This window comes from Fukomys damarensis, unplaced genomic scaffold, assembly GCF_012274545.1.
Source record: "Fukomys damarensis isolate Sample0158 unplaced genomic scaffold, DMR_v1.0_HiC HiC_scaffold_36, whole genome shotgun sequence".
NCBI lineage: Eukaryota > Metazoa > Chordata > Mammalia > Rodentia > Bathyergidae > Fukomys > Fukomys damarensis.
This window is the reverse complement of record NW_022900948.1, coordinates 32,823,195-32,849,041: the sequence shown is the minus strand read 5'-3', so window position 1 is coordinate 32,849,041 and position 25,847 is coordinate 32,823,195. Positions and strand designations below refer to the sequence as shown.

Here is a 25,847-nt window from a genome sequence, read left to right as displayed (position 1 = left end):
ATATATATATATATATATATATGATTTTAAAAGAAGGAAACATGACATTTTAAAGTAGATATTTTGGCAGAAATTCATTTCAGAGTCATTGCTCCTCTGGGGGCATTTGTGTGAGTATCTTAGAGAGGAATTTTTGAGCACCCAGTAATGAGGGGAAGCGTTGTTAATCGATCTAAAGCCAAGAAAATAAAGCAGAAGTCAGGGAGAAAATTAGAGAGATGTGAGACACATGGAATGATGTGTTTTTTTTTTCTTTACTACCATAGTTTTAATTCCCAAAGAAGTGCTAAAATGCATTCAGCGAGAGCTATTTGACACTCTTTGACCTCATTAGTGTTTCCTCCCTCCTTCTCCTACCTTCCTCCCTGTCTTCTTCCTTACCCCTCCTTATTTCATTCCTCCTCACACACCCACACTACTCCAACAGCTGAGCTTCACTACATGCTAAGAATTCTGCTACTTGTAGATTTAAATGAAGCATGTCTTTGCCTTCAAAACCTAAATAATCTAGATGAGATGGTAAGCTAAGGAAAGAGGAAAAAAATGGAAATATAGCTTGCCTTCTCTTTGCCATATCTGATCTCCTTTCCTCAACTATAAATTCTCCATAGATGTCCACTATATGTTATTCTGTCTAGTGTGAGGATTGCCACATAGTAGTACCTAAATGCTTGAGTCTATAACATTGCATACATAGGTGCCAGCTGAGAAAGATTTCTCATAAAAAAGGAAATATGAGCCAGGTGTAGAGTGGAACTTTAAGAGGTCAATGTCAGACAGATAACCATGCCTCTGGAGAAAATTCCTTATTCTTGATTTCTTCACCTCACTTTTTGCCCAATTTGTTGTTTTCCACATTTTCCAAGGTCCAACTTCAAAGCCAACTCTCAAGACTTCCTCTCTAAGCTCCCTTTTTTGCTTTCCCTTACATTCAAAGAAAATGCCCAGCCTTCCCAGGAAGTCGTCATCACACTCTGTCTTGTATTATGAATCTCTGTGCACACATCTGATGTCCCCTGTTTAATCCATAACACTCTCACTAGATTCATCCATTTCTTAGTCTGTATGCCTATTTCTTACACAGGAAGGAGATTGCCAAGGGTTGGTTAAATGAAAACAATCAATTTGGCACAAATCATTCCTTTCTGAATGACACAAGATCTCACTGGAGCATCTCCTTGGTGATCCACACAGAGCCCTTCTACCTGAGTTTCTGCTTTAGTTACCTACATCCCAAGCACAAGGGGTGAATAAGAACTCCAAAGCCAGTATAGTGAGTTCAAATTTCAGTTTAGCACTGGGCAGATTCTAAAGGCCTAGAATTGCTTTCTAACTTTTGGGATAAAAAAAGATATTATGTGTGTGGCATCAGTGGGGAGTCATTCCTTCTTCATGGTCCTATGATGAAATAAGTCCCACTTCCTACTAGTCAAATACGGAACTTTGATTTTGTTAATGCACTTGATATTCACTAAAGTCATTCACCAAACTCCCAGGCACTTTACTGAGAGCTGGACTGACAAGCGCTAATGAGTTACGACCTATTCTGTGTAGTAAATCATAGTCTATCAGAGAAAACAAAGACCCTGCAATACTGCACTGTAGAGGAATGCAGACTGTTGGAAAAGGAATGAAAGGACCACAAAAAACAACCAAGCCAAAGGTCCTGATTCTCAGTGCAGCCTGGAATAATATGAAGTTTCTAACTTTGTTGGCTCATAGAGAACCAGGCTTCAGTTGCTACTTTAATTACCTATAAATTGTGCAAATATGATGAGATCAGTTTCTCTCTGAACTTCATGCTGTCCTTCTATAAAATAGAGAAATGCCTACCTTAAGAGGCTGTTATAAGGACTATGTGAGCAGATGTGTAACACATCCATCCCAGGGATGGAGATAAGGACTCTCAAAGGAGAATAGCTCTCCTCTTCCATTAAACCAATGGTAAATATGTCTTAGTTACTTTTCTTTTTGCTAGGACAAAATACCCAACACCCACAAGTTAAGGAAGGGAAAGTTTATTTTAGTTCACAGTTTGTAGAGCGTTCAGTCCATAGTAAGCTGGCTCCAAGACAGGTGGCATGACAGAGAGGCATGGCAGAGGAGAAATAGTCCATGGCAGGATAAGCAGAAAGCATAGAAGTAAGATTCCCTTTCCCTTTTTATTCCATTCATGTTACTACCCTATTGGTTAGTGCCACTCACATCCACGGTAGGCTTTGTCTTTAATTAATCAATTTAGCCATACCCAGAACTATGCTAATCCAGTCAAGGACTGATCCAGTTGTCACATACCCATAATCCATATCCATACACCCTAGATCCAGCCATCTCCCTAGATCCAGACATCTCCAAAAAGCCCCAACAATGAATTCATGTGGCTTTGTGGGGTGGGACATCTAGATAAAAGCCATAACAATTTTTCTGTATAGAATCATATTATAGAATTTAAGACTAATCTACTGGCTTAGTTTATTCATGCTGTTGTAAAAGAATACCATATGGACACCTCATAACAATAGAAAGGTATATATCACAGTTCTAGGGATCAGCATGCTGGCAGATTAGGTTTCTGGTGAATGTTGCTTCCTGGTTCAGAGAAGGCCATTTTTTCCCTGTGCTCTCACATGGTAGAAGAAGCAAGGGAGATTCCTGAGGTCTCTATATGAGCACTAAATCTGTTCATGACCTAATCATCTCCAAATTCCATCATATTGTGGATTGAATTACAGTATATGGATTTGGGGTGTGGAGAACAAATGTTTAATCTGTTGCACTACTTTCAAGCCAGTGTCTTCTAAGGAATCTCATGTGTCATATTGGAAACTTACTAGTATAGCATTTAGAGATTCCAAGAGCATAAGAAATTCAAATAATAACCAAAATGGCTCTGGTTAGTTGGGATTCCACATTGTTCCCAGGACTTACCCACTGTTGTGGATATTAAGATGCCATACCCCAATCTCTAGCTTGCAGTAAGATCAAGATGGTAATTCCCCCACCTCCCAGGAATGTTGGTGTTTGAACACCCTCAGCTCAGTCCTTAATGATGTCGTGTCCTCCATGGAAAAGTACCTCGTGATTATTTTCAAGATTATTTGACCCCAGATTATTTTCCCTAGAGCCTATAACTGGAGAGTGTGAGAGTACCAAGGCCTATGATGATTTGAAACAAGTGGGAAGGATGATCTCCGCATCAGAGCTCCCCCCTGGGATCTGCAGAGGGCTTTGCTTCAATCACATGACAGTTTGGCTTCTCTCCTTGCCCAGTCCCAGTCCACTTATCCCCTTTAAAGGCTGTGCCTCCTAAACTTCCTGCATGTCAGTCTCTGCCTTCCAGCTTATTTTCTGACCTAAGACAAATGCACTGTCTCCTTTAAGCTTCACGTCAACCATGTGAAGGGGACTAGGTATCCAGGATTTGCATATGTACTAACTGAGGGTTTCTTTTCTTCCCCAAGCTTATAGATATAGTGAGTAACAGAATGAGAATCTGAACTCATATCTTGCCCACTGTTCTTTTTATTACTGCACTGTGTAGCTTTCCTGCAGTGGAAGGATTAACCAAACTAAGCCCTGGGACACAATTCAATATCCATCCCTCAGCCTTTAGTGAGAATAAATAAAGAATTATCCATTTAAACAGCATGACTGTGCTTTTTAAAAGAAAAATCTGTAGTTGATACTGATGTTCAGTGCCTTGCTCAAGGACCCATGTGACATGTTTCTGCTTGGGCTTAGTTCCAGTGGGGGAAATATGGCTTTGCAGATAGATTTGCATATCTTTGCTTGCCAGAAATTTGAAATATGGAATCCAGCAGACTCCTTGCTTTTTTTGCTTTGGCTGCCAAGGACTTTAGGACCAACATCAGATGTGGTCATTTTCTTATCTCAGAGCCTGATGCTATCTCCTCCTGCTGCTTTACATAGGTGTCTCTTGCATCCACACAAAAAAATCATGTAGTCCACTGTGCTTTTACTGAGGAATTTATTCTCCAGAGTGATAGAAACAATCACATTTGTGGTGAGTTAGAGAAGATAGTAGCCTGCTATGCTCTTTTTCTTTCCAGGAAAACTTTTCCACCCACAGCCTTAGATGCTCGGGCAGCCAGGCATGGTCTGATGTGATCCTACTGCCCACTGGCCATTGCCCATTGGACTACAGCAGGTCACCTGAGCTAAGACAAGTCCAACCATAGGTCAGGAGCAGAGTCTGGTATGACCTCATGGAGAGATCTCTGAAACCCCAAAGAACGCTTATTCACAGATGTCCTCGTTGAAGAATTTGAATTGCATCACAGGAAAAAGAATTTCAGCTGATATTGAGGTATTAGAGAAGCAGACACAGGAGGGAAGCTGAGTCATATTAATTATGAAACATGATTCCATGTCTCCATGGTGGAGTTTCCTACTTCTCCAAGTCCAGCTTTGTCAAGATAAGTCCTATCTTCAGTCATTTTTTTTTCACCTGTCAAATTCAACCTTTGCTTTCTTGCTACAGTATGCACTCACCATTTATAATCCATACACATCCACTTTGAATAGTCTTCTGTTTTTTGTCTCCCCCCTCAAATTGAGTGTTCACATGTGAAATATGTATGTGCAAATATGTAGAATATACAGTATGTGTTTATTATATATAGAAATAATTACACATCCAGATAGGGGTATGTATGTAATTCCCCTCTTTAAATGAATTAATGAGGAACATTTCAGAGTAAAGATTGCACAGCTAGAGCTTTTGTTTGTTTTATGGAAGTTTTTAGGAACAAATTTAATCCATTATTGGAAAAACTGCCTGATTACCATAAAAATTTGAATCTCCAACCTCCTCTGCTGAATATGTGATCTGGTAACAGTGGCATTTAGTCCCCAGGGGCAAGAGTTGTCTGGAGCTGCTTCATGGATGATCCATTCTGGCAGAGCCTAGAGCCTGCAGGATCCCTTTGATCCCAAACCTGCCTCTCTCTGTCCTACATCGAGGCATTTGTTACCATGTGGGGGCTGCATTTTTACTTGGAATTCCTGGGAATTTCTCTAAAACTTTTCCTTTCTCTCTGTGTCTTTGTCTTCTCTCTTTCAGCTTTGAAAAATGGGCTAGGTGAGTTCAGTGGTAGAGCACTTGCCTAGAAGGCATGAGCCCCTCGACTCTGTCTCCTGCACCACTAAAAAATAAAAATTAAAAAACAGAATGAAAAACCATCAAACAACACAAGTGAAGGCGAGAACCCTGGGTGCTGTTTTTCTTACACTCAGGCAGTTTTCCTCATGGATATCACCGACCTACTCCCTGTGGGCATCAGGGACTGTTCTTCCAGTGGGGCTGCTTATGTGACAGGGACATTGGCTTTTTCATCTTTGGAAATTTAACGTTTAATCGTTATTTACTGGAACAAGCCAGGTGCTGGCTAAGCACTTTATCTACATTAGTTTATTTTACTCTCACATCTGAGGTGAGTCTCATTAGTATGTGCATTTGCAGATGAAGTCACTGAGGCCCAGAGGCACAGAGTGACTTACACAAAGTCAATAGTGCATAAAGCCAGATTCAAGATGAAAACCCTCTTGTCCTCCTCAACTCTGAGAACCTAGTCTTACCCACTGGGCTGAATTCTCCTTCACATCTGATTTGCCTCTGCCGTTATTGATGTCAGAATCATATTGGCACAATGTAAAGCCTGTGTAAATGCCTGAAGATAAGTGAGACCGGATGATGGAGCAGGGGAACGGGACTCATATGCACTGTTTTTCTGCAGCATCCGCAGAGAGATTCTTTTAACTTGAGGAGAAAATAGCTGTCTTTTTCTCTGTTCTATAGGGAGCAGCTTCGTGGTGAGTGAAGGGAGCTACCTGGACATCTCCGATTGGTTAAATCCAGCCAAGTTGTCCCTATATTACCAGATCAACGCCACCTCCCCGTGGGTGAGGGACCTCTGTGGCCAAAGGACAACAGATGCTTGTGAGCAGCTCTGCGACCCAGAGACTGGTGAGCCATGTGGGGCTGGGCCTGGGGAGAAAGTGGGAGATGACATGGGCTGAAGGAGGGTGGGTATGTGTTCCTTCTGCCTAAAAAACAACATCAATTCTGAACCATTGATGAGGGCCTTGATGTAAAGATCTATCAGTGCAATTGATGTTTAAGCCAAGTGTTGCCATTTCTGGGTGAAGGAAGAAATTTTTAGAGAACAAAGGAATCTCACAGTTGGAAAAGACCACAGAGAACATCTAGTCCAGCTCCAGTGTAGCAAAGTGTCAAAAAATTATCAGACACCACTGGGTCTTCTTTAGCAAGACACTATGTATTTTTGAGTACTAGAGAATTAAAAACAGCACCTAGTTTACAAATCTGTTGTTGCAATTGAGTGAGACAATGAATGGAAAGTCCCTAGTGCATTTGTTAATTCTTATACTTCTCCATTGGATAGGTACTTCTTGAGCAGCCAGGCATATTTTTAGACATTAAAGGTAGAACCATAAACCAAATAAGCAGACTCTGCCTAATGTAGCATGTATTCTATTGTGTGTTTAGTGGCACTGAATCTGTATGATCTAATATGGTAGCCAGAAGCCATTTGTGTCTATTTTTTTAATTTATTAAAATAAAATATTTGTATCCTCTGTTCCATAGCCTTACATGACTAATGTCTACCTTCTTGTACAGCACAGGTGTAAAACAACACCAGTACTGTGTCAGGTTCTATGAGCAGTGCTACAATAGCAAAATGAATAAGTAAGAATAGTTACTGCTATGGGAGAGGGAATAGATAACCAGTACATGAAATGCTGACCTGGAGGTGGGGGAGGAGTTGCCTTTACAGCGAGAGGACAGGGAAGGTTCCTCTGAGAAGTTGTATTTGAGCAGGTGCCTTAAATTAAGAACAGAGGAAATAACGCCAATATCTGAGGAAGAGCATTCTAGGCATGGGATTTACAAGGTTCAGTGCTTCATGATGGGAGCCCACAAGGGGGTCATTTGCTCCACACTGGTAGAAGGAGCAAGAAGACTGCTCATGAGAAAGAGAAGAGAAGAGCAAGAGGTGCAACCCAAGGACTAGAAGAGAACTGAGGGTGGTTTTAGGCATTGTAAATGATGATGTGGACTTTGGATTTTACTCTGAATGAGACAAGGTTACTGGAAGATTCTCAGGGAAAGAGCCACATGCTTTGAAAAGCATTTTAACAGGCTCACTCTGATTGGAGTATAAGTCAATTTAGGGGGGTGTTCAAGCTTCCTGTTGTTTTAATCTTGGCAGGAGTTGGTAGTGGTTTGGACCATGGAGCTACAAGAAGAAAACAGTGAGATATCATCAGACCCCAAATGATTTCGATATGAAAAACAATGGAGGCAGAGATGATTGCAGACTGCTTAGTCTGAACAGTGAGACAAATCAAGTTATCATTTACTGAGTCAAGAGATGTCAGGGAGGGCCAGGGTTGAGCGAGGGAGATAAAACCTACTATTTTAGTTCAAGTAAAAGTGGAAAAGAGGCCCTTGGCCCCTTTATTAAATGCCCCCTGCTACACTGCTACACTGGTGCCCCACAGCCCCTGAGGCTAGCAACTGTGTCCTACTGGGAAATGAAGAGGCGTGGGTATGTGTTTATAGTGTGCCTTCCATAGGATACTTTTACCTGGTGGACGAATGGTGGCTAGTTGTCTCACCCACAGCGAGGAGGCTCTTCTCATAGGAAATTTGTTTATGCTGGCAGATACACTTATGACTCTTATCTGACCTATATCTGTGTAATATATGGCTGCCCTTTGCTCTGGTGCTGGAGCCTAACTCTGTGTTCCCCCTGGCATCTGCAGTGTATATTGTGGAAAAGAGGATGGGTTACTTTAAATTCATTAGTAAGTGTTCAAATGATCCATTTAAAGGAAGTGACAAGAAAGCAGGAGTCCAGTCTGCTAGGCAGAAGAGATACCCATAAATTCTTATCTCTGTCCACCACCTTGAGCAATTTGGATATGGTCTTCCACTTCTGATACCAAGGCATCTGCCTTTGCAGTGCCACTGACCTCTGAATAACTGGCAGATATCTGAATTAACCACACTGAGGAGCTGGAAGGAGGTACAGAGCCACAGACTATATCAAGGGAGACGGAACTCTGCTTCTGCTATGATGATGTTATTTTCAAAATAGAAGCCACAGCAACATAAAATTGTAAGAATCACTACCAGTCCATAGCTCAAAGTTGAAGAAGAGATCTGATCTGGAGATAGAAATATGCATTTGGATGCTATTTAAACCTGAGACACTGTCCTATTTATACTGAATGTCTACCGTATGAATAATACCTTTTCATAGTTAGTACTCAACAAATGTTAGTTCCTGTTGTCCATAAATAGAGAAACAGAAATTGGATAAAAGGACTTGCTTGCCAAGGATACAAAGAAGTTAGAAACAGAGCTAGAATTAAAACCCATGTCTCCTTACTCCCCATCCTCTGCTTCTCCTTATGAAGTGTGTTGCTCTCTCATCTCCATTCCTGAGAGTCTGTTAAGCCCTTGTGGAAATCCCACGATGCAGGTGCCATGATGGCAACTGTTGTGTGGGGACCAAGGTCACTGTGCTTTATGCGGGGGGTCCCCTCCTGCTGTAATATCCCTCCCTGACTTCTCAAAAAGGCATCATCTCAGAAAAAAGGAGAGGGTTTATCCAAGCTAACAATTGAATCTCTAGATGATAGAGCCATGATTTCACTTTAAAACCAAAGGCCCACTTACTCGTCAGTCAGGAGTCTGTTCAGACACATTTTTATAGTCTTTCCTTGGGGACTGTAAACAATGGGGAAGCTGTTTGGGAAATGCAGTGCAGCCATTGAGTCCCATCTCATCAGACAGCTAAAGCTTTTCTCTTCATCAAGATTTTAAGGCTCTAAGTCACTGTCACTATAACCAGCCCCTCGTCCCAAACACACACATACATACACATGTGTACATACATGCATACACACAGATTACATGCGCATACACACAAACACACAGCAGATTATCCTCATCCAGCAGCCACAGAAGCCCTTGGGGAACTCTGTGTCTCTGGACCTGGTCTTTATATTTTCCTTTTTTCTTTCCATGAAATGGAAGCAAGAAGGGAGCCTCTTTTGACCTCCCTTTATGACACTTAAACTAGACCAGCAGTACATGTGTGTGGGGCTACTTCCCTTCTGATCTTCTTACTGTACAGCATTGTGGCTTCCAGTGATCTCTGTTAGCCACAGGATTGAGGACAGACTTCTAATAGTGGGTTGACCCAGGAGCAGGAATGTGGTAGACAGTTTGGAAAGCACACACACACGTGCACACACACACACACACACACACACACACTCCTTAAAGCTGGAACTGTCACTAGGATCTACTGCATCCATTGCTGATTGATGCCCCGAGAATACAGGTAACAGGAACAAAGTGACAGCCCACAGACCAGAGTCAGGATTTAAGCCCAGGATCCTGCACTCTAGACCACTACTTCTCAAAGGTCATAGGAATTGAGCCTGAGATTCTGCATTGCTAACACTTGGCCAGCTATTGCCAGTGCTTCTGGCTCATCAACCACCCTTATGACAGAAACAGTTTGAGTCCTTTTTTCCCCCACATATTCCTCTCATGTTGGACACACTTAGTGAAAGGCTTAGCTGCCAAATTAAATTGAATTATCTTGACAAAATTCTGTTCTGTCATCTCGTCTTCTACCTCTTTTTGCCATGTGCCCTGATATATTAGTCAGCTTTTGTCACTGTGATGAAATGCCTGTCATAAATAACTTGAAAGAGGAAAGATTATTTTGGCTCATGGTTTCAAGTTGCAGAGTATGTGCCCTGATATATTAGTCAGCTTTTGTCACTGTGATGAAATGCCTGTCATAAATAACTTGAAAGAGGAAAGATTATTTTGGCTCATGGTTTCAGAAGTTGCAGTCCATGGCCTGCCAACCCCATTATTTTGGGCCAGAACACCACGGCAGAAAGGCACGGCCAAAGAAAGCTGCTCACCTCAAGGTAACCAGGAAAAGAGACTCAGGGAAATAGCTGGAGAGGAGGGGCCCAGGGAACATACACACCCTTCAAAGGCATGCCCCAATGAGCTACTTCCTCTGATCTGGCCCCACCTCCCAAATAGTCCACTCAGTTAATGAACTCATTGGGGAATTAATCCATCCATGAGGTCAGCACCCTCATGATCTAATCACCTCCTTGGCCTCATTTCTAGACATGGCCACACTGGGGGTTAAGCCCTCCATGTGTGAATCTTGGGTGGGGCATCCCTATTTAAACCATAATGCTTGGGCTCTGCAGTTCCCATGTGCTCCAGGCCTTTATCCTTTTCATAGGCTCCTTACTCACTTGAAAAGACTTTCTCCTTTTGCCAGAAGCTCAAGGGATCCATTTTGCTTCCTTCACATTCTACCCAAACATCCTTTGTCCCATATGCCTTCCTGGGGCCCTTCTCAGCCCTTGTTAAAGGTTCCTCCTCTCTGCAGTCACAGTCTCCATGCTACCTTATGTCGTGATTCCTGTCTCTCTGCAGAATCATTGTTCTTTTCTTGTCTGCATTCAACACCAGACTAAATTCTGCTGGAGGAAAAGGAGGGAAAGTGCAGATGTTTGCCTCATTCATCTCTCTATTTGTAAAACTGCATAGTGCCAACATAATAGTAAGTAAACAGAGACTAATGAAAAAAGAAGTCAATTTCACTCCTCATGCTTTCTGCAACATTCACATACGACAGATTTGCTTTCCTTCATATCTACTTACTTAACAACTTAAACTAGATATTTTTAAGATCTTGAGAAATGTGGTCACCAAAAACTATACAACAGCTGGTCTGACTGCTAGGATGTTGTCTTCCTGTCTCCCTATGACATGACACCCCTAAGAGCCTTCTTGGCTTTGTCTCTGTGCTTATATTCACACTTGTCTCACATGTACCCTATGCAAGGTCTCTCTGAGTAGAGTTCAAGTTTGCCTCCACTGAAATACCTTCTCCCCTTGAATTGTCTTCCTTCCATAATGTTACTCACATAACTGCCTCTCATTTGCTTTCAGTAGAATGCTTGTGGTAGTAGTGGCTTGCACAGAATCAAAAGAGTTCTATGTTCACTAAAAACAAGATTAAACTTTGAGTTATAGTTTGAAAATGTGTCTTTCGACTAGAATAGAAGTTTGTAAGACCAGGAACTGTATACGATTTCTCCCTTTAACTTTTCCACCCCAACACCCAGCACACTATCTTACTCTTATAAATCATTCAAGCCATAAATGGATGGGACTAGTTACAGGTGAGAAGTGGAGATAGGAAGATAAGATTCTTGAATATATTTTCATGAGACTTGATTGAGATCCACTTTGTAAAATTTAGTGCATTTCGTTAAATTCAATTCAAACAAGATTTGCTTAATTCCACAACTCATAAGTCTCTGTGTTAAGTGCTATGGGAAATCACAGACAAATTGGATAGTGTTCTTGGCTTTGCGGATTTCACATTTTCAGGGGAATAAAAAGAATCTGCTCATATATAGCTATTATAAAAAAACCAGAGTGGTATAAATCAAGAACAATGTATTAACAAAGTGCCTCATGTTTGGAGAACAGGAAGAAAATGTATTTTAGATGGGGATTTCAGGAGATAGATCATGGAAAGAATGACCTTTTAGCTGAGACTTGCAGGATCAGTACAAGTGGGAAGCGAGCTTGAGGAAAGGGAATTGGGTTACAGGAAGAGAAAGAGAGTTTGAAGTGATTCTGGGAAGCAGCAGTGCAGTTGTACTGGTACTTGGAGAATGTGCCGAACAGAAAGTGGTGGCAGAGGACTAGTAGCATGTAAGGGGTTAAGGTCGGGAAATTAAGATATAGAAGGCTCATACAAAAATCAGTATTAGGGCTGGGAGTGTGGCTCACTGGTAGGACAATTGCTTAGCATGTTTTCTTCAGAAAGCAAATAAGTAAACACTTACTGACACAATACTGGGTAGAATGAGAACTAATCAAAGATTAAGGCAAAGAAAGGTTTAGGGAGTATGTGAATGTGACCCAAGACTGACACCATGCTCCTTTCCATGATGGAGGCCACCCTCTCTCTTTCTGTCTCCATGGACAGGAAGCGAACACTGAAGGATTGCTTGTCCTAGTCCTGCAAAGCACAATGCCAGAAAGTTCAGTGATTCAGGCTTGGATTCTGAGGAACATCATCATGGCTAATGTTTTATTGGGAAACAGCTTTAATAAAATTCTTCACATGTGTAGTATCATGTGTAGTTTCTATTTACTGACTGTAGATCTATGAGCAGGTGACTTAACATATTTGATCTTCATTTTTTTGTAACCATAAAAGTAAGGAGAGTAATTTCTATTTTAGGGTGTTTGTGATGATAAGATGTAAATGAAATTCTCAAGACTCTTGATCATTGCCTGACTTAGTGACACTCTGAACATACAATGTTTATCCTGGGTTTTATAATCAGTTTTCCGGTTGTTTATGCCTTCAGTTATTAATTCCATAAATATTTCATAAGCTATTTAATCCACTAATGTGCAACTACATCAGATTTTGTGGAAAGTAAATAAGATATAGGCTCTATAACCTTGAAGCTGACCAGTGGCAGAAATACTTACAGTATGCTGGACATTGCTCTACACTTACCTTTTATTTAGTCCTTTTGTGACTTCTAATCTTGTGCAATGAAAAAAAATTCACTTTGTCTCAAAGCAAGGGCCAGCCTTCCCACATACTTGTCGTTTGACCTTGGGTACCTCACATACTATGAACTTCAGATTCCTTGTCTTCAGCTATGCGGTGAGGGGGAATGGACTTTTATTGCAGCAAAGGCATCAACTTGTTTGACCTAATGAGGAGACTGATGGGCAGGATGGCTCAGCAAGTTGTCCAGTGTCACCTAGTAAATTAGTGGCAAGACACAAATTATAACCCTAAAGTATTCCTAAGATACTTCCCAGCTCAAAATCCATGTTTCTATGACCTTTTAAGCATAATAACCTAACATGTAAGTATGATTGAAACAATTTGTAAATGGCATTTATAGCAAATTGAATTTTCTTATCACAGTTGATAAGAACTTCAACCATGTTGGGCCATCGTGTTCAGTTTATTGTCACATCTTCAGCAGCCACTTTTCACTTGTAGTGGGATAGGGAGTGAGAAGGCAGTGTGTGTAGTTATGCCATATAGCTGTCTTATATCATACTAAATATTTGTAATGTTTATGGATCATTTCTACTTGCTGAGCCCTGTGTTATTAAAGTTTAAGGGGGACACAAAGGACTTTGTGAAACTGCAAAGTCCAAGAATCCGCAAAGGTGAAGAATATCCTTGCTCTGAAGGAGATGGTAATATTAAGGCTTGTAAGTGATGTAGTGGCTATGTTTCAGTGGGGTAAGGTATACATGAAATGTACTGTTAAGTAAGATGAGGCACAATTGTGGAGCTAGTTGGATGCAAGGGATACTTATAATCCAAGGTACTTGGAAGGCTGAGGGAGGAGGATGACAAGTTCAGGGCCAGCCTGGGCAACTTAGTGAGGCCTTGTCTGAAAAAAGGAAGGAAGGAAAAAGAAAGAAAGAAAGAAAGAAAGAAAGAAAGAAAGAAAGAAAGAAAGAAAGAAAGAAAGAAAGAAAGAAAGAAAGAAAGAAAGAAAGAAAGAAAACTGAATGGAGAGCTAGCTTTCTGGCACACTGGAGATGAGAGACTAAGGTATAAGAATGTGTTTTAGGAAGACCTAGGTTTTCCTTATTTCGTTGATTGCTACATCTGAAAATGAAACAGTTCCAAACATTTTCAAACTAAAATATCTTCAATTAGTGAGTGAATAAATCAATGTCAAATTTCCTTTAATGAATGTGGTTTGGACAATTGATTCCGTGTAGGGTTCTGGTTGTAGTACCATGGAGAGCTCTCATGGTGCTGAGGACATCTGGCCTCCATGTTTGGAGAATAAATATTTATTGGGGACCGTTAACTCCCTTCTGCAAGTCAGCTTCTCCTGTGAAATGGGAACTGCTAGTCTTTCCTGAACCCACTGTTCCTTAGTCCTTCACTCTACTAAAATGTGGAACAAACAAAATCCATCTAAATTAAGTATAAATACTTAAAAGCTGTACCCTGTTATTCAGAGAGAAGCAAGAAAATGGAATCAAACTTTTAAAACTACTTCCAACAAAAGCCATGGAAACAACCACCACAAACTAACATTTATATTTCATAAAATGACCTAATTAGTCATAAAAGCCCATTTCTCTTGTTAGAACTATCCATTTAATGTAGGTTCATTATCTATATATAGCAGATAGGGGTGTGAGACAATAGCCAGAAAAAGTACAGTTAAGAGAGGTAATGTGGTGTTTTGATGAGCTATCAAGAGCTACACGAATACTAAGCTGACAATAACAACATCTACAATTCATTATGGCCTTATTGTCTACCAAGCACCATGCTGAGACTTGGCCTTTACAATAGCATTTCTAGGTAGTTATTACTTCTCTCATTTTTCATACGAGAAGCTATGTCTTCCTGCAGTTGACTGAAATTACCAAGGCCATATCTCTGCTAAGTATCACTACAGGGCTTTGAACCCAGAATGAAGTGGACTGTATTGTCTGAGTGAGAGAGTTTGCTTGGTGTTGAGAAGAGAGACAGTCTGGCATTTTCCCTTTGATGGGTACTTGCAGTGAGTTATCAGAGTCAGGGCTGAGTCCTGTGGCAAATAATTTACAGAATAAATTGAGTTGGAAAAAATAAAGGGATCCAATTGAATCAGGGACAATGGAAAACTGTAGAACTGAGAAGTGGAATTGTGAAAGCATTTATGAATTATAGAGAATATACTTTATATCTCTGATACTCTTGCTATGCTTGGTTTAGATGTGATGTAAAATGTAAGAGGAGGAAGACTTAGATCTTTTAAAAATGGAGAATTAGTGTCAAAGATTAAGTCATAAAATTTCACATTATCAACCTGCAAGCCACAAGTCTTTTAATTAGTATATATTTGCAATACACAATGACTATATTCCTTGTGGGAAGTTGGTACATATACATAGCACATCTTAATTCCTCTTTCATACATTTTCCTTCCTCTTCTACCTGCTTCATCTCTTGTTCTCTTTCCAATGAGAGAAAGACTCATCTCCTTAGTACCTATTATCTACCTCTTATTTTGCTTTTATTTATAATTTGGATTTCTTGTATAAGGGAAACCAGTTGATATTTAAACTTCAAAGTACATCCATTTCCTTACAAATAACATAAGTTGTCTTTCTTTATGACACAGTAGTTTTCCAGTGTGTGTACGTATGACATTTTCTTTATCACACACAGGCTGCTTCTAAGATTCAGCTATCATGAATCATGCTGCTATAAACATAAGTATGCATGTACCACCAAAATTTGATGTCTTTTAGCTTTTATGGGGAGAAACATAAAAGAGAAGTAGCTAGGTCAAATGGAATTTCCTGTTTTAGTTTTCCTGAGAGATCTCCATACTGATTTCTATAGTGGTTGTACTAGTTTATATTCCCACCAACAAAGTAGAAGGGAACCTTGCTAGCATTTGTTGTTATTTTATTTCTTCATGATGGCTACTCTTCCTGGTGTCAGATTTCCCACAGAGTTGCTTTAATTCGCATTTCTCAAATGGAAAGTGATGTTGCACCTTTTTAAAATTATGTATTAATCATTGTACTTCTGTGATAGGTATATTCATTTCACTTGCTCATATTTTAATTGGGTTGTTTATTCTTGGGGGTGGTAATTTTATTAGTTCTAGGTATTAGTCCTCTACCTGAGGAACAGCTGACAAAAAAATTTTCTGATTCTATAGGTTGTATTTTTCTCTATTGGTTGTTTCTTTTGCTGTGCAGGAGAATTTTAATCTGATATGAACCTCTCTGTTGATGCTCAGTGCTGTTTCCTATGCATCTGGGCACTGTTCGTAACGTCCTTGCTTACACCTATGTCTTCAAGAGATTTGCTTACTTTGTCTCCCAGCAGGTTAAGTGCTTTTGTTTTAACATTTAGTTCTTTGATCAATTTTTATTTTAGTTTAGCCCATGGTGAGAGATATGGGTTTAGAGTCAATCTTCTGTGTGTTGAGAGCCAGTTTTCTGGTAACAGGTTTGACCACTGCAAGATTGGAAGAGACAAGAACATTAGAACGGTATTAGAAGGAGACTGTAAAAACCCTTCTATATAGGGAAGCTGTCAGTCCTCCTGAAAGTCAGGGCAACCTTTGCTTCCAAGCTTGAAAGAAGCCTCTGATTGCAAAGTTGCATATAGAAGGGTAACCTGACACATCTCTGAAGATGATCTCCAACGTGCAGGTATCAAAAAGGAAGAAAGGGATTCACCTTTTAAAATTGAATTTTATTATTCTACATATAACCTAACAATATTTAAATTAAGAACTGTTTAAGTTGAGTTTATCCAACACTTGTTCACAAATATAATAAGCCTCTGAAAATGTGTCCTACTGTTTAAGAAACAAATCCAGGAAGCTTCTAAATATTTTTGGTGGGGGGCTGGACTGAACAATAAATGAATTATCAATAGATTAAAAAGTATGGAAGAGAAGATGTCAGTGAAAGCATAAATTGGACTTGGAAGTGTTACTAGAATATAGAACCATGCCACGAAGTGTTGCTTGCTTGTTAATGTTGAGGCATTTCTGGAAGTCAATGTAGTACGGTCTGTGTGAGTATTCTTCCTCCCGTGTAGGATGCTGTCTTCCACCTCCCCTCACTTTTCAGAAGCCCCTTTCTTTAGTTGAGCCTCCACTTTCATCTTTAATCTTTCAACTCACATGTCACTTCCTCAAAGAAGTGAACTAGCCAAGGTCTTTGCTCCCAAGTTTTATGCCGCACCAGTGCTGCTTTTCCTTTATAGTCAGTAACAATAGTACTACACATTTACATGGTGCCAACTTTACATTAGAGACTCTCCTGAGAGGCAGATACAATCATATTTTAATTAAACCAAGACACAATTATACATATATATATATATATATATATATAGAGAGAGAGAGAGAGAGAGAGAGCAATATTTTATGAACTGCTAAAAAGTGCTGCCTGTAGTAACCATAGCATAATAGTCATTAGATGACTCTTCATGTCAAGGATGTTAAATGTGAAAAGTTGTGTATCTACAGATTAAAGTAATGATATATTATGATCACTGTGTTACAAATGAGGACATTAAATCACAAATAATTAATGGGTTTTCCCAAAGTCTGGAAAGTAGTGGAGTCTCAATTTGGATCCAGAAGTCTGGCATCACAGTTTATTTTCATATCCACCCGCATAGGCTGTCAAACATAATTACATGCTTATATATGTGGTTCTACATTCAGTTGCTGGCTAGGTAAGGACTTGGGTGGTGTTTAAAGCAGGGCTGTCCCTGCATTGTTCGCTGCTTTATTCCCAAGCATAGCCCATTGCCCATCATCTAGCATGTGCTCTTTGGTTGGTTGGTTTTGGGGTTTGAGTTCTTTGAGATGGGTTTCAAGCAACCCTCCCAGCTTCAGCCTCCCAAGGAACGGACTGTGAGGTTCAGCTCTAGCACACTCATATCTAATAACAAATCATCGAATAAGCACATGAGAGATGAAATACTGGATTTGGAGACAAATCTATGAGCTTCACTTCTAGTTTTGCAATTTAATCATGATGTGACCTTTGGTAAGTCACTTTTTCTTTCTATTTGTAATAGAGGGGGATGATAAATTAGATTTTCTTACAGTTCTCTCCAGCTCTGAAATTCTGTGTACTAATATCTTTATTGAAAGCCAATGCTATAGCCGACTTTGGCTTTGGAGATTATAGAATGAAGATGCGCGATGATTCCTAAGCTCTTGTGTGATAGACAGCATAGGCACACATCAGTTTCTACACCTAATAAACATGCTGTGGAACTCAAGAACATGTACTCTGGATTCATATGGATTCATATCGATTCCCGGCCTTTCCACTGCAGACATGCACAACCTTTGAACACTTTGCTGAATACTCCTGCACCTCTGTTCTTCTCAACAGTAAAAAGGTGGTAATGACATAATCGATTCTTGGGGGATGATTGTGAGGATTGAACTAGATACAACATATAAAGCACTTAGCACATTAGCCTGCTAGAGCTCCACAAACATTAGCTATTATTATAACTGGGGCAAAAACACAAATGAAATAAGTATTGTAGGATCATAGAGAAGATAACACTTATTTGAACCTTTATAGTCAAAAAAGGCTTTTTTGTGTATGGAGAGAGAGGACTGATGTTGGATCATGGAGCGAAAAAATGATGGTGCTAAAACACTGCAGTCCAGTGATAGCCAGCAGGCATAGATGATCTTTAAATTAAAATGCAAATTAAGGAAAATTAAATAAAATGTAAAATTCAGGATCCTCAGTCATATGCATCATATTTGAAGTGCTGAGACACCACCCGTGTCTCGTGTCTGCCACGGTGCAGAGCACAGATACAGAGCATTTTCTTACTGCAGCGTGTTTTAGTGAACATTGCTTTGACAGAGAGTTGAAAGGGGAACTGCATTTCACATGCATTTGGCTTTGTTCGAAATATTTATTCGGTGACAATGGAGTGCTAGACACTATGTTATGTGTTGCAATTCACCAGGAAGCATATCTAGGCCACGTTTAATCCACTGCAGGATCATCAAGCTATATCCATAGGGAAACTGGGCTCCGTTATAAGTGGGGTTCATGGAAACATGGCCGTGTTCATTAGTTCACATTTGCCTATGACTGTTTTTTGCACAGGGCAGAGTTTAATGCTCACAACCTTATGGCTTGTAAAACCTAAACTAGACCCCATTTTTGTCTCTTTACAGAAAAACGGTTGGCAACACCTATCTAAAAAATTGATCTGTTTTTACCTCCCAAGTGAAGAGCTGGTTTGGGTATTTTATTCATTTATACATCTGTTCATTTGACATTCAGCAGATTCTTCTGAAGAATCTGGCTCAAGCAGGACATAAGACTCTGATAGAATGAACAAAAGAGATGAAAATCTCTGTGATCATGGATCTTGTATTCTAGTGTGGACAAAGTGCAGAGTGTTCAGACATAAGTATGTGTAATAATTGCCAGGCACGGTGGCACATGCCTATATCCTAGATACTTGAGAAGCTGAGGCAGGAGGATCACAAGTTGTTTTGTTTAGTTTTTCTTTATTGCCCCATTTTAGGTATACAGTACAGTTACATTCATCATTGGGATCTTGTACCTTTACATGACAGGTCTTGGTTCTTATTTTTTCCCCATTCCCCTGACCTCCCTTCATCCCCTCCACACTCCCCTATTTAAAAAGACTGTTTCCATTTTTTTTCCTTTTCTCTTATTTTTTCTCTTCCACATGTTTTAAGCCAATTTAGTGAGGCCCTGTCTCAAAATAAAATTAAACAATATAGGGATGTAATTCAGTGCTAGAGCACTTACCTATCTTACATGAGGCCCTGGGCTTCATCCATAGTACCATATATACCTGTAATAATAAATAAAGTATATCACATGTTATAAGAAGATGGCGGTAGTGGTGGCTCTCCTCAATGTCTTGGCTCTCTGTCTTTCTGTCTGTCTCTCCATCATGTGTGTGTGTGTGTGTGTGCACGTGTGTGTGCATGTGTGCATGCATGTGTATGTTTTAAAGCTGCAGGAAGAGGGGAGGGTTTGCGAATAAAAGCAGGTTATTCAAGGGTAAAGACGCAAAACAGGAAAGGACCAAAGTATGCTTTAGGAAAATCTGTGGAAAGCACAACCCAGGCAAAAGAAGCAGCCAGTTCAAAGGATCTGAGAGGTGATTGTGCCTTTCATATTGAAGGAAGACTGGGAAAAGAATGTGCTGGTCTGGGATGGATAACAGGAGGCTATTAAGGGATGGGACCACAGAGGGGGTCAGTCAGAGAGCCCTGACCTTGTAGAACACCGTGAGAACATTTGCTTTTATTCTGAATGGAATGGGGAACCCACTGGAGGGCTCTGAGCAGAGTAGTCTCACCATCTAACTTATGCTCTATGGTATCCCTCTGGCATCCTATTGAAAAAAAAAAAAAAGATCTATACAGGAGGGACATAGTAGAAGGGAGAAGAGCAGGAAACTTGATGTGATAATGCAAGCCACAGGTGACGGTGTCTAGGATGAGGATGTTAGCCATGAAGGCAAAAAGAAGTGGTCAGAATCCAAGTACTACATTTCATTTGTTGCTTTTCTGTAGTGGGCAGCTATTGTATGCTAAGCAGTGTGCTTGTGTTAGAGATGGTGAGCTAAAGAAGCTGTCATCCCTGCCCCATGGAGCTCCCAGTAAACTGACTACATGCTTTGACATCAGAAATAAGACATTTATTTGCCATCTCTCTAACAAGTGTGTGAGTTCCAGGCCCAGTTTTCACACTGTGTCTAAAAAATAAAACCCAGGAGAGAAGGACGCAAAGGACCAAGCGTGAGAAGAGAAGAGAAACATTGAATTAAAGATATGATACAAGTAAAGGTCTGAGCAGAGCTTTGCTGACCATTATGGCAAGCAGGGCTGAAACCGCCTGAGGCAGATAAGAACCCTCAGGCTTCAAATTTAAGGAAGTGCTCCTTCAAGCCTTCATTTGCACAACTCTAAAACCTCTTTAAATTTTACAGGGAAAAGTATTAATTCATGATTACTGCGTCTCCACTCCTTTAAAAGTCTCGCTCAGGAGTAACTTTTGGAGGAACAGAAAGTTCCAAGGCCCGGAGCACCTCTGCAGATCACCTCATCCAGCCTTGCGCTTAGACCGTGGAGGGGGTTGAGGGCCAGAGACAGAATTCACTCAGAGTGGCAGTCATCTGCATTCCAGCCTGAAGCTTCATTTCCCCACCTTTTGAGAACATCCTAAGCAGTCAATTTTTTTTTCCCCAAGGACATAGGCCTGCAGCTGCAAATTGCTATCTTGCATTATACATGTCTTTTACAAATGAGAGCAGGTAGTGTCAGCCTCTGGTCATGCTTTGTGGGGCTTGTCTTCTGGATGTGTCCCCAGATGCACTTGTTTCTGCAAGGATTTCAGTACAGAATACCTGGGGCATGGCACCTTCCTCCTAAGATCCATGAACATTTTTGTTTCACAAACATTAACTAAAGCCAAGATGAGCTTAATCACCAGGGAAGGGCATGAGAGACTCTGCCACCAGCCTCCAGGTGTTGATAATTGTGCTATGTTAAGGTTGCGCTCTGCTTTCTTTTCAAAGAGAAAGTTAGGGCAAGATGGAAAAAGTCTCAGTACCAAGGTCAGGCAAGGATGAAAACCTTGGCTCTACTGCCTACTATTGGTACAATGTTGAGCAAATCACTTAATTTTTCCAAGCCTCAATTTCCTGCTCTTTCTAAGAAAAGAGAAGGAAAAATATTCATCTTTTCCATACTATTGTGATGATTATAATCAATGCAGTGTATATGCTATATTATACAGCAAGTATGCACATTCAGCAAGAGGAAATTATTGAATCAGAGGAATAAAGAACCCCCCAGTATTGTCAGTGCTGAACACACAAAAGGCTTCATCATGATGGAATGGAAGGCATGGTGACAGATTTCTGAGCAGAGGGGCCACCTAGAAGCCTTGTAAAACAGCACTTAGCAATAACACTATCCTTTTCTGGGGATTGGAGACCATCTGTAGGAGGCCTCCACATTGCCCCAAACTGTCCTTCTTCCTCTTTTGAATGAAGGAAACTTTTGTTTCCCTTTGGAAAGTTAGGAGGTGTGTGTGTGTGTGTGTGTGTGTGTGTGTGTGTGTTACAATATTGAATGGTTTCTTAATTAAAGCTTCACTGGTTGGCTTTGGGTTTCTGCCACATGTAGAAGATGGATTTCTGTGACCACAGACCACATCAGAAGTCTTCCTCAGGCCAGGACATCCAAGAATTTGAGATGTTCCACACAAGTTGGGGAGGTCAGGCAGCTTTTCTCTGCATGGTATGAAGAGCCTGCTGCAACCTCTCTGTGCCTGAACATAGACAAAACAGTGAACCTGGATTTAAAGGAGAAAAGGTTTATTTTGGTTTATGATTTCTTTCCATGGTGAGCCGGCTCCAGTGCAGAAACATCATGGTGTAAGGGTATGAGAGAGTAAAGTGGCTCAACTCATGTTTAAGCAGAAAAAAAGAGAAAAGCCCAGAGACGGGAAGATACCCTTCCAGGTCGTGGCCCAAGTGGCCTTTTTCTAATGCAGCCCTACCTCCTTTCAGTATATTCAACTATGAACAGGGTAAAGGATTAATTTTGTAATGATTTCAGTACCCCGTGATCTAATCACATTCCAAAAGCCTACCTCTGAAAATGCAAACTTTGAGGGGACATTTTCTGATCTAAAACATAACAGAATAAAAAAGAGAAACTAAAGCAGTGACAAAAATAAAGACTGAGAAAGAAAGAGAGAGCAAGTGATGGATGTGAAAGAGAACTGTAAAGCAGAACAGGGGAAAGGGGGAGGGAAGAGAAAAGCAACGAATACAATAAAATCAGGAAGGAGATGAGCAAAGTGAAAATTATCTGGGTTCAGTGGAGGGTACACATCGTATCAAATGGACTAATATTCCAGATGGAAGGGACTGGAGAGGATAATTCTCTAGTTTCTTGAGAGAAGCTAGCTATGATCTGGACCATCTGCCTGTAACTGAAGTTGAGGTCATTCTGAGGAAAGGACCCTGTGAAACAGAGTGTGGATGTTGCGTGCTGCCCATGGGTTCATATTTTCCCCGCATTCCCGATGCAATAAAAGCAAAGATCCCATTCTTCTCTGACCCCATATGGGTCTCTGGATTTCTTGTTTTACAGCAACAGTGACAAAGGAGAACCACAGTTATGGCCTTTTGCATTCCGGGTGCACTTCTGAGAGTCATCAATCCTTTAGCTTTAATCGTATATTTGCAATTTTATTTTAAAATCCCACATAGCTGATGCTTGGGGGGGGCACTTATGAGTCTTTTCTTTGGAGTGAAGATTGCTTTTACAATATGAACAATCACCCATGGTTTAATCTGTTTTGTATATTTCACTTTGCTGTTTCAGGTTTTGTTCAAGTGGTCAACAACTGTATTATTAATCATCATGTGTTCTAACTGGTTTAAGCATATATTTTATCTTTGTAAGAAACTTGGGAATCAGAGAGGGTAGAGCTTATTTCTCCATGATTCAGGTTAGAAGGATGAATCTCAGAGAGAGGAAATTGCTTGAGTAAGGCCACTCAGCAATTTGCAAGGAAACAGATCTCCAGGGCTCCAGAGTACCTTGTTTTGGGCCATCAGAGCACCTCGTCTTACCTTCAACCCTTTGACTTCCTATACAGGGGTGGTGGATGGTTATCGAGGGTAGTTTTGGCAAGGCAGGGTCACCCTGGACCTTTTCATTTTACATGGTGGGTGGCTGGGGCAGGGGGAAGGGGTACTCTGGCTGCAGTGTCAGAGTTTTGAGTTTGAATCCTGACCTGTGCTTTTCTTGTGAAGTCATCCTGTCCATGGCTGCTTCACTGTCCTCATCTGTAAATTCAAGACAACATTAGCATCTGCTCACAGGGTAGTTCAGTGGGTTCAAGATGAAAAGCCAGTTTAAACACATCATGCTTAGTAAGCTCCCCAAATATTTCTTAGACCTTTCCTTTTTCCAACCTATAAGCAGAGTAAGAGCTAGGGCTGGTAAGGAATATTAAGGAATCAGCTCTCTAGTAATAATCCTAGCAGTAGCAAGGAATATTTATGGAGTTCCTACTGGGAATGGAGCATTCTTCATATTGTTCAATTGAAAGGGCAGGGGTAATTAACTTGGAATCGAGAAAGCTGAATCTTGGTCAAAGATAGGAAATTTCACAAAGTCATGAAGCTATTGCTTGATAAAGGCAGAGTTCAAATCCCATTCTGACTCCAGTGCCTATCTTATCTGCCCTAAACAATGTCTGCAGTCACATCTCATGGATTCAGGTTTGGGGGTGACTGTGCAAGAGATGGGCTATCCAGGTGCTGCCTCCCCACTCCTGCAGAATAAGGGCAGCGATCCTAAGTGCCTATGAGTCTTCCGCCTCTGCTTGCAGTGCTCCTCCTCACTTAAGAAACAAAGGGGGCCACCATTTCCCATTCACTCTGAGACCTGCCTTTGCCCTCTCCCTTCACTCTGTTTGGAAAACCCTTGCCTCATCCCAGAGGCAGGCAGGGCAGCCTGGGCCCAGCAGCTCAGCGCTCACTGGCTAGATTGAAGCCCTGGCTCTTGCACTCTTTGCTTCCTGACCTGAGGCAAGAAAGTTACTGAGCTCAGTCTCCTTACCTAGAAGATGAAGCTGGCAATAGCACTTGGCTCATAAGGTTATTTGGAGGATCATAGGAGCTATTATAAATGAGGAATTTATGATTCTGCCTGGCAGTTAATGACTTTCAGTTCCCCATTATTGTTTCACCCTCCCTCATTCCTGGCGATTTCCCTGACCTGGGGGCAGAGTTCCATACTCCTTCCTTTGGTTTCACAGTTCTTTGCATGTACTCCTCTGTCAGCTCTCATCACACCTTATGGTAGTGTTATATTTTTCTTCTAGTCCTGCTACTTGACGGCAGAAAATCCGATGGATTCATCTCTGAGCCTTCATCTCCCCCATGCTAGATACAGAGGAATTGCTGAGGAAAATTGCAATTGTGTGGAAAAAGTAAAGTCTTTAGTTTGCACCAGAGATGAGATGAGTCATGTATGAAATGGAGATGTCACTTCCTCTCTGCCATGTGTCTCTGCTTCCCAAATCCCTATTTTCCAAAATCCTAAACCTTTCACCCTTACTCCGGTCCTCTGATCTTTGAAGAGATGCCAATTTCAAGAGACAAGACTAAAGAATGTTAAGGAATGATCAGAACTGGAACTTGAATAAGGTTTTGAAGGGTCTCTGAGCACTGCCTACTCATTTTACAGATAGGAAGGCTGAGACAGAGAAAAGTAAAATGATGTGCAAAGGAATCAGTCTTGTGAAATACAACCCTGGGTGACACTGGTTATATTTAAAACTCCACTAAAAATCTCATTCCTTCACTAAATAATCATTTTCCCACTTTATTTTCCCTTGCATTCTGTTCCCTCTTAACCTCTGACTTCTCCTTCTTTGCCCTCTTCTCCATTGTCCAGAATCCGCTTTACCTTGGGAGTCAGATGAAGATGGGCTTGATGCAAGAAGCTTCATAGGGTGTACAAGACTCAGATTATCTTGTTCTTAGCAGTACACCCTGTAAACCTAGGAGAAGTTAGAGGAGGAAAGGTGCTAGTGAAGGAGAGCAATTGATAAGACTGGAAAATCTGGCCAGGGCCCATGATGAAGGACTTTGAATGCTAGGCCAGGCGATATGACCTCTACTCTGAAAGTAACTGGAAACCACTAAAAATTTGGGAGACACGCTGTGAGTGCAGCTATTCTTTCAAAAGGTAACTGGCCAGTAGTCCGATTGGTTGGGGCAACACCGAAAAGAAAGTCATTAGAGACAATATTGTGAGAGTAGTAGATGTGGATACTATTAAGGGCCAGAAACATAGGACATCAGGGAAGAGAGATGGGAAGGAATGGTCATGACTAACACAACGGGTAGACTCGGTGGGATTCAGATGCTGAAGGTCAAAACTAGGGCCTATTAGGAATTTCTTGAAAGTTTCCAGTTGAAAAAGTAGGACCATTATTTATACAAATAGAGGCATAAGGGTCTAAAGCATAGCAGAATTGTTTGTCTAAATAAGGCTGTTTAACAGCCACAGCGTTGTACTGGCAACAGTTACATGCATTTTTTTTTTTTTTTTTTTTTTTTTTTTTTTTTTCCTTCTTTGAGGAGTAC

General features: G+C 40.8%; 1 protein-coding gene across 4 annotated transcripts in view; it reads left to right on the top strand.

Moving 5' to 3' along the window:
* Positions 1-25,847, top strand: part of Astn2 (astrotactin 2) — a 770,953-nt gene that overhangs the window by 257,406 nt on the left and 487,700 nt on the right. For all 4 annotated transcript variants that reach the window (XM_010639452.2, XM_010639450.2, XM_010639451.2 and 1 more), the window contains one exon: positions 5,819-5,986. In XM_010639452.2, the coding sequence (XP_010637754.1) occupies positions 5,819-5,986 (168 nt within the window). The remainder of the gene's footprint in view (positions 1-5,818; positions 5,987-25,847) is intronic.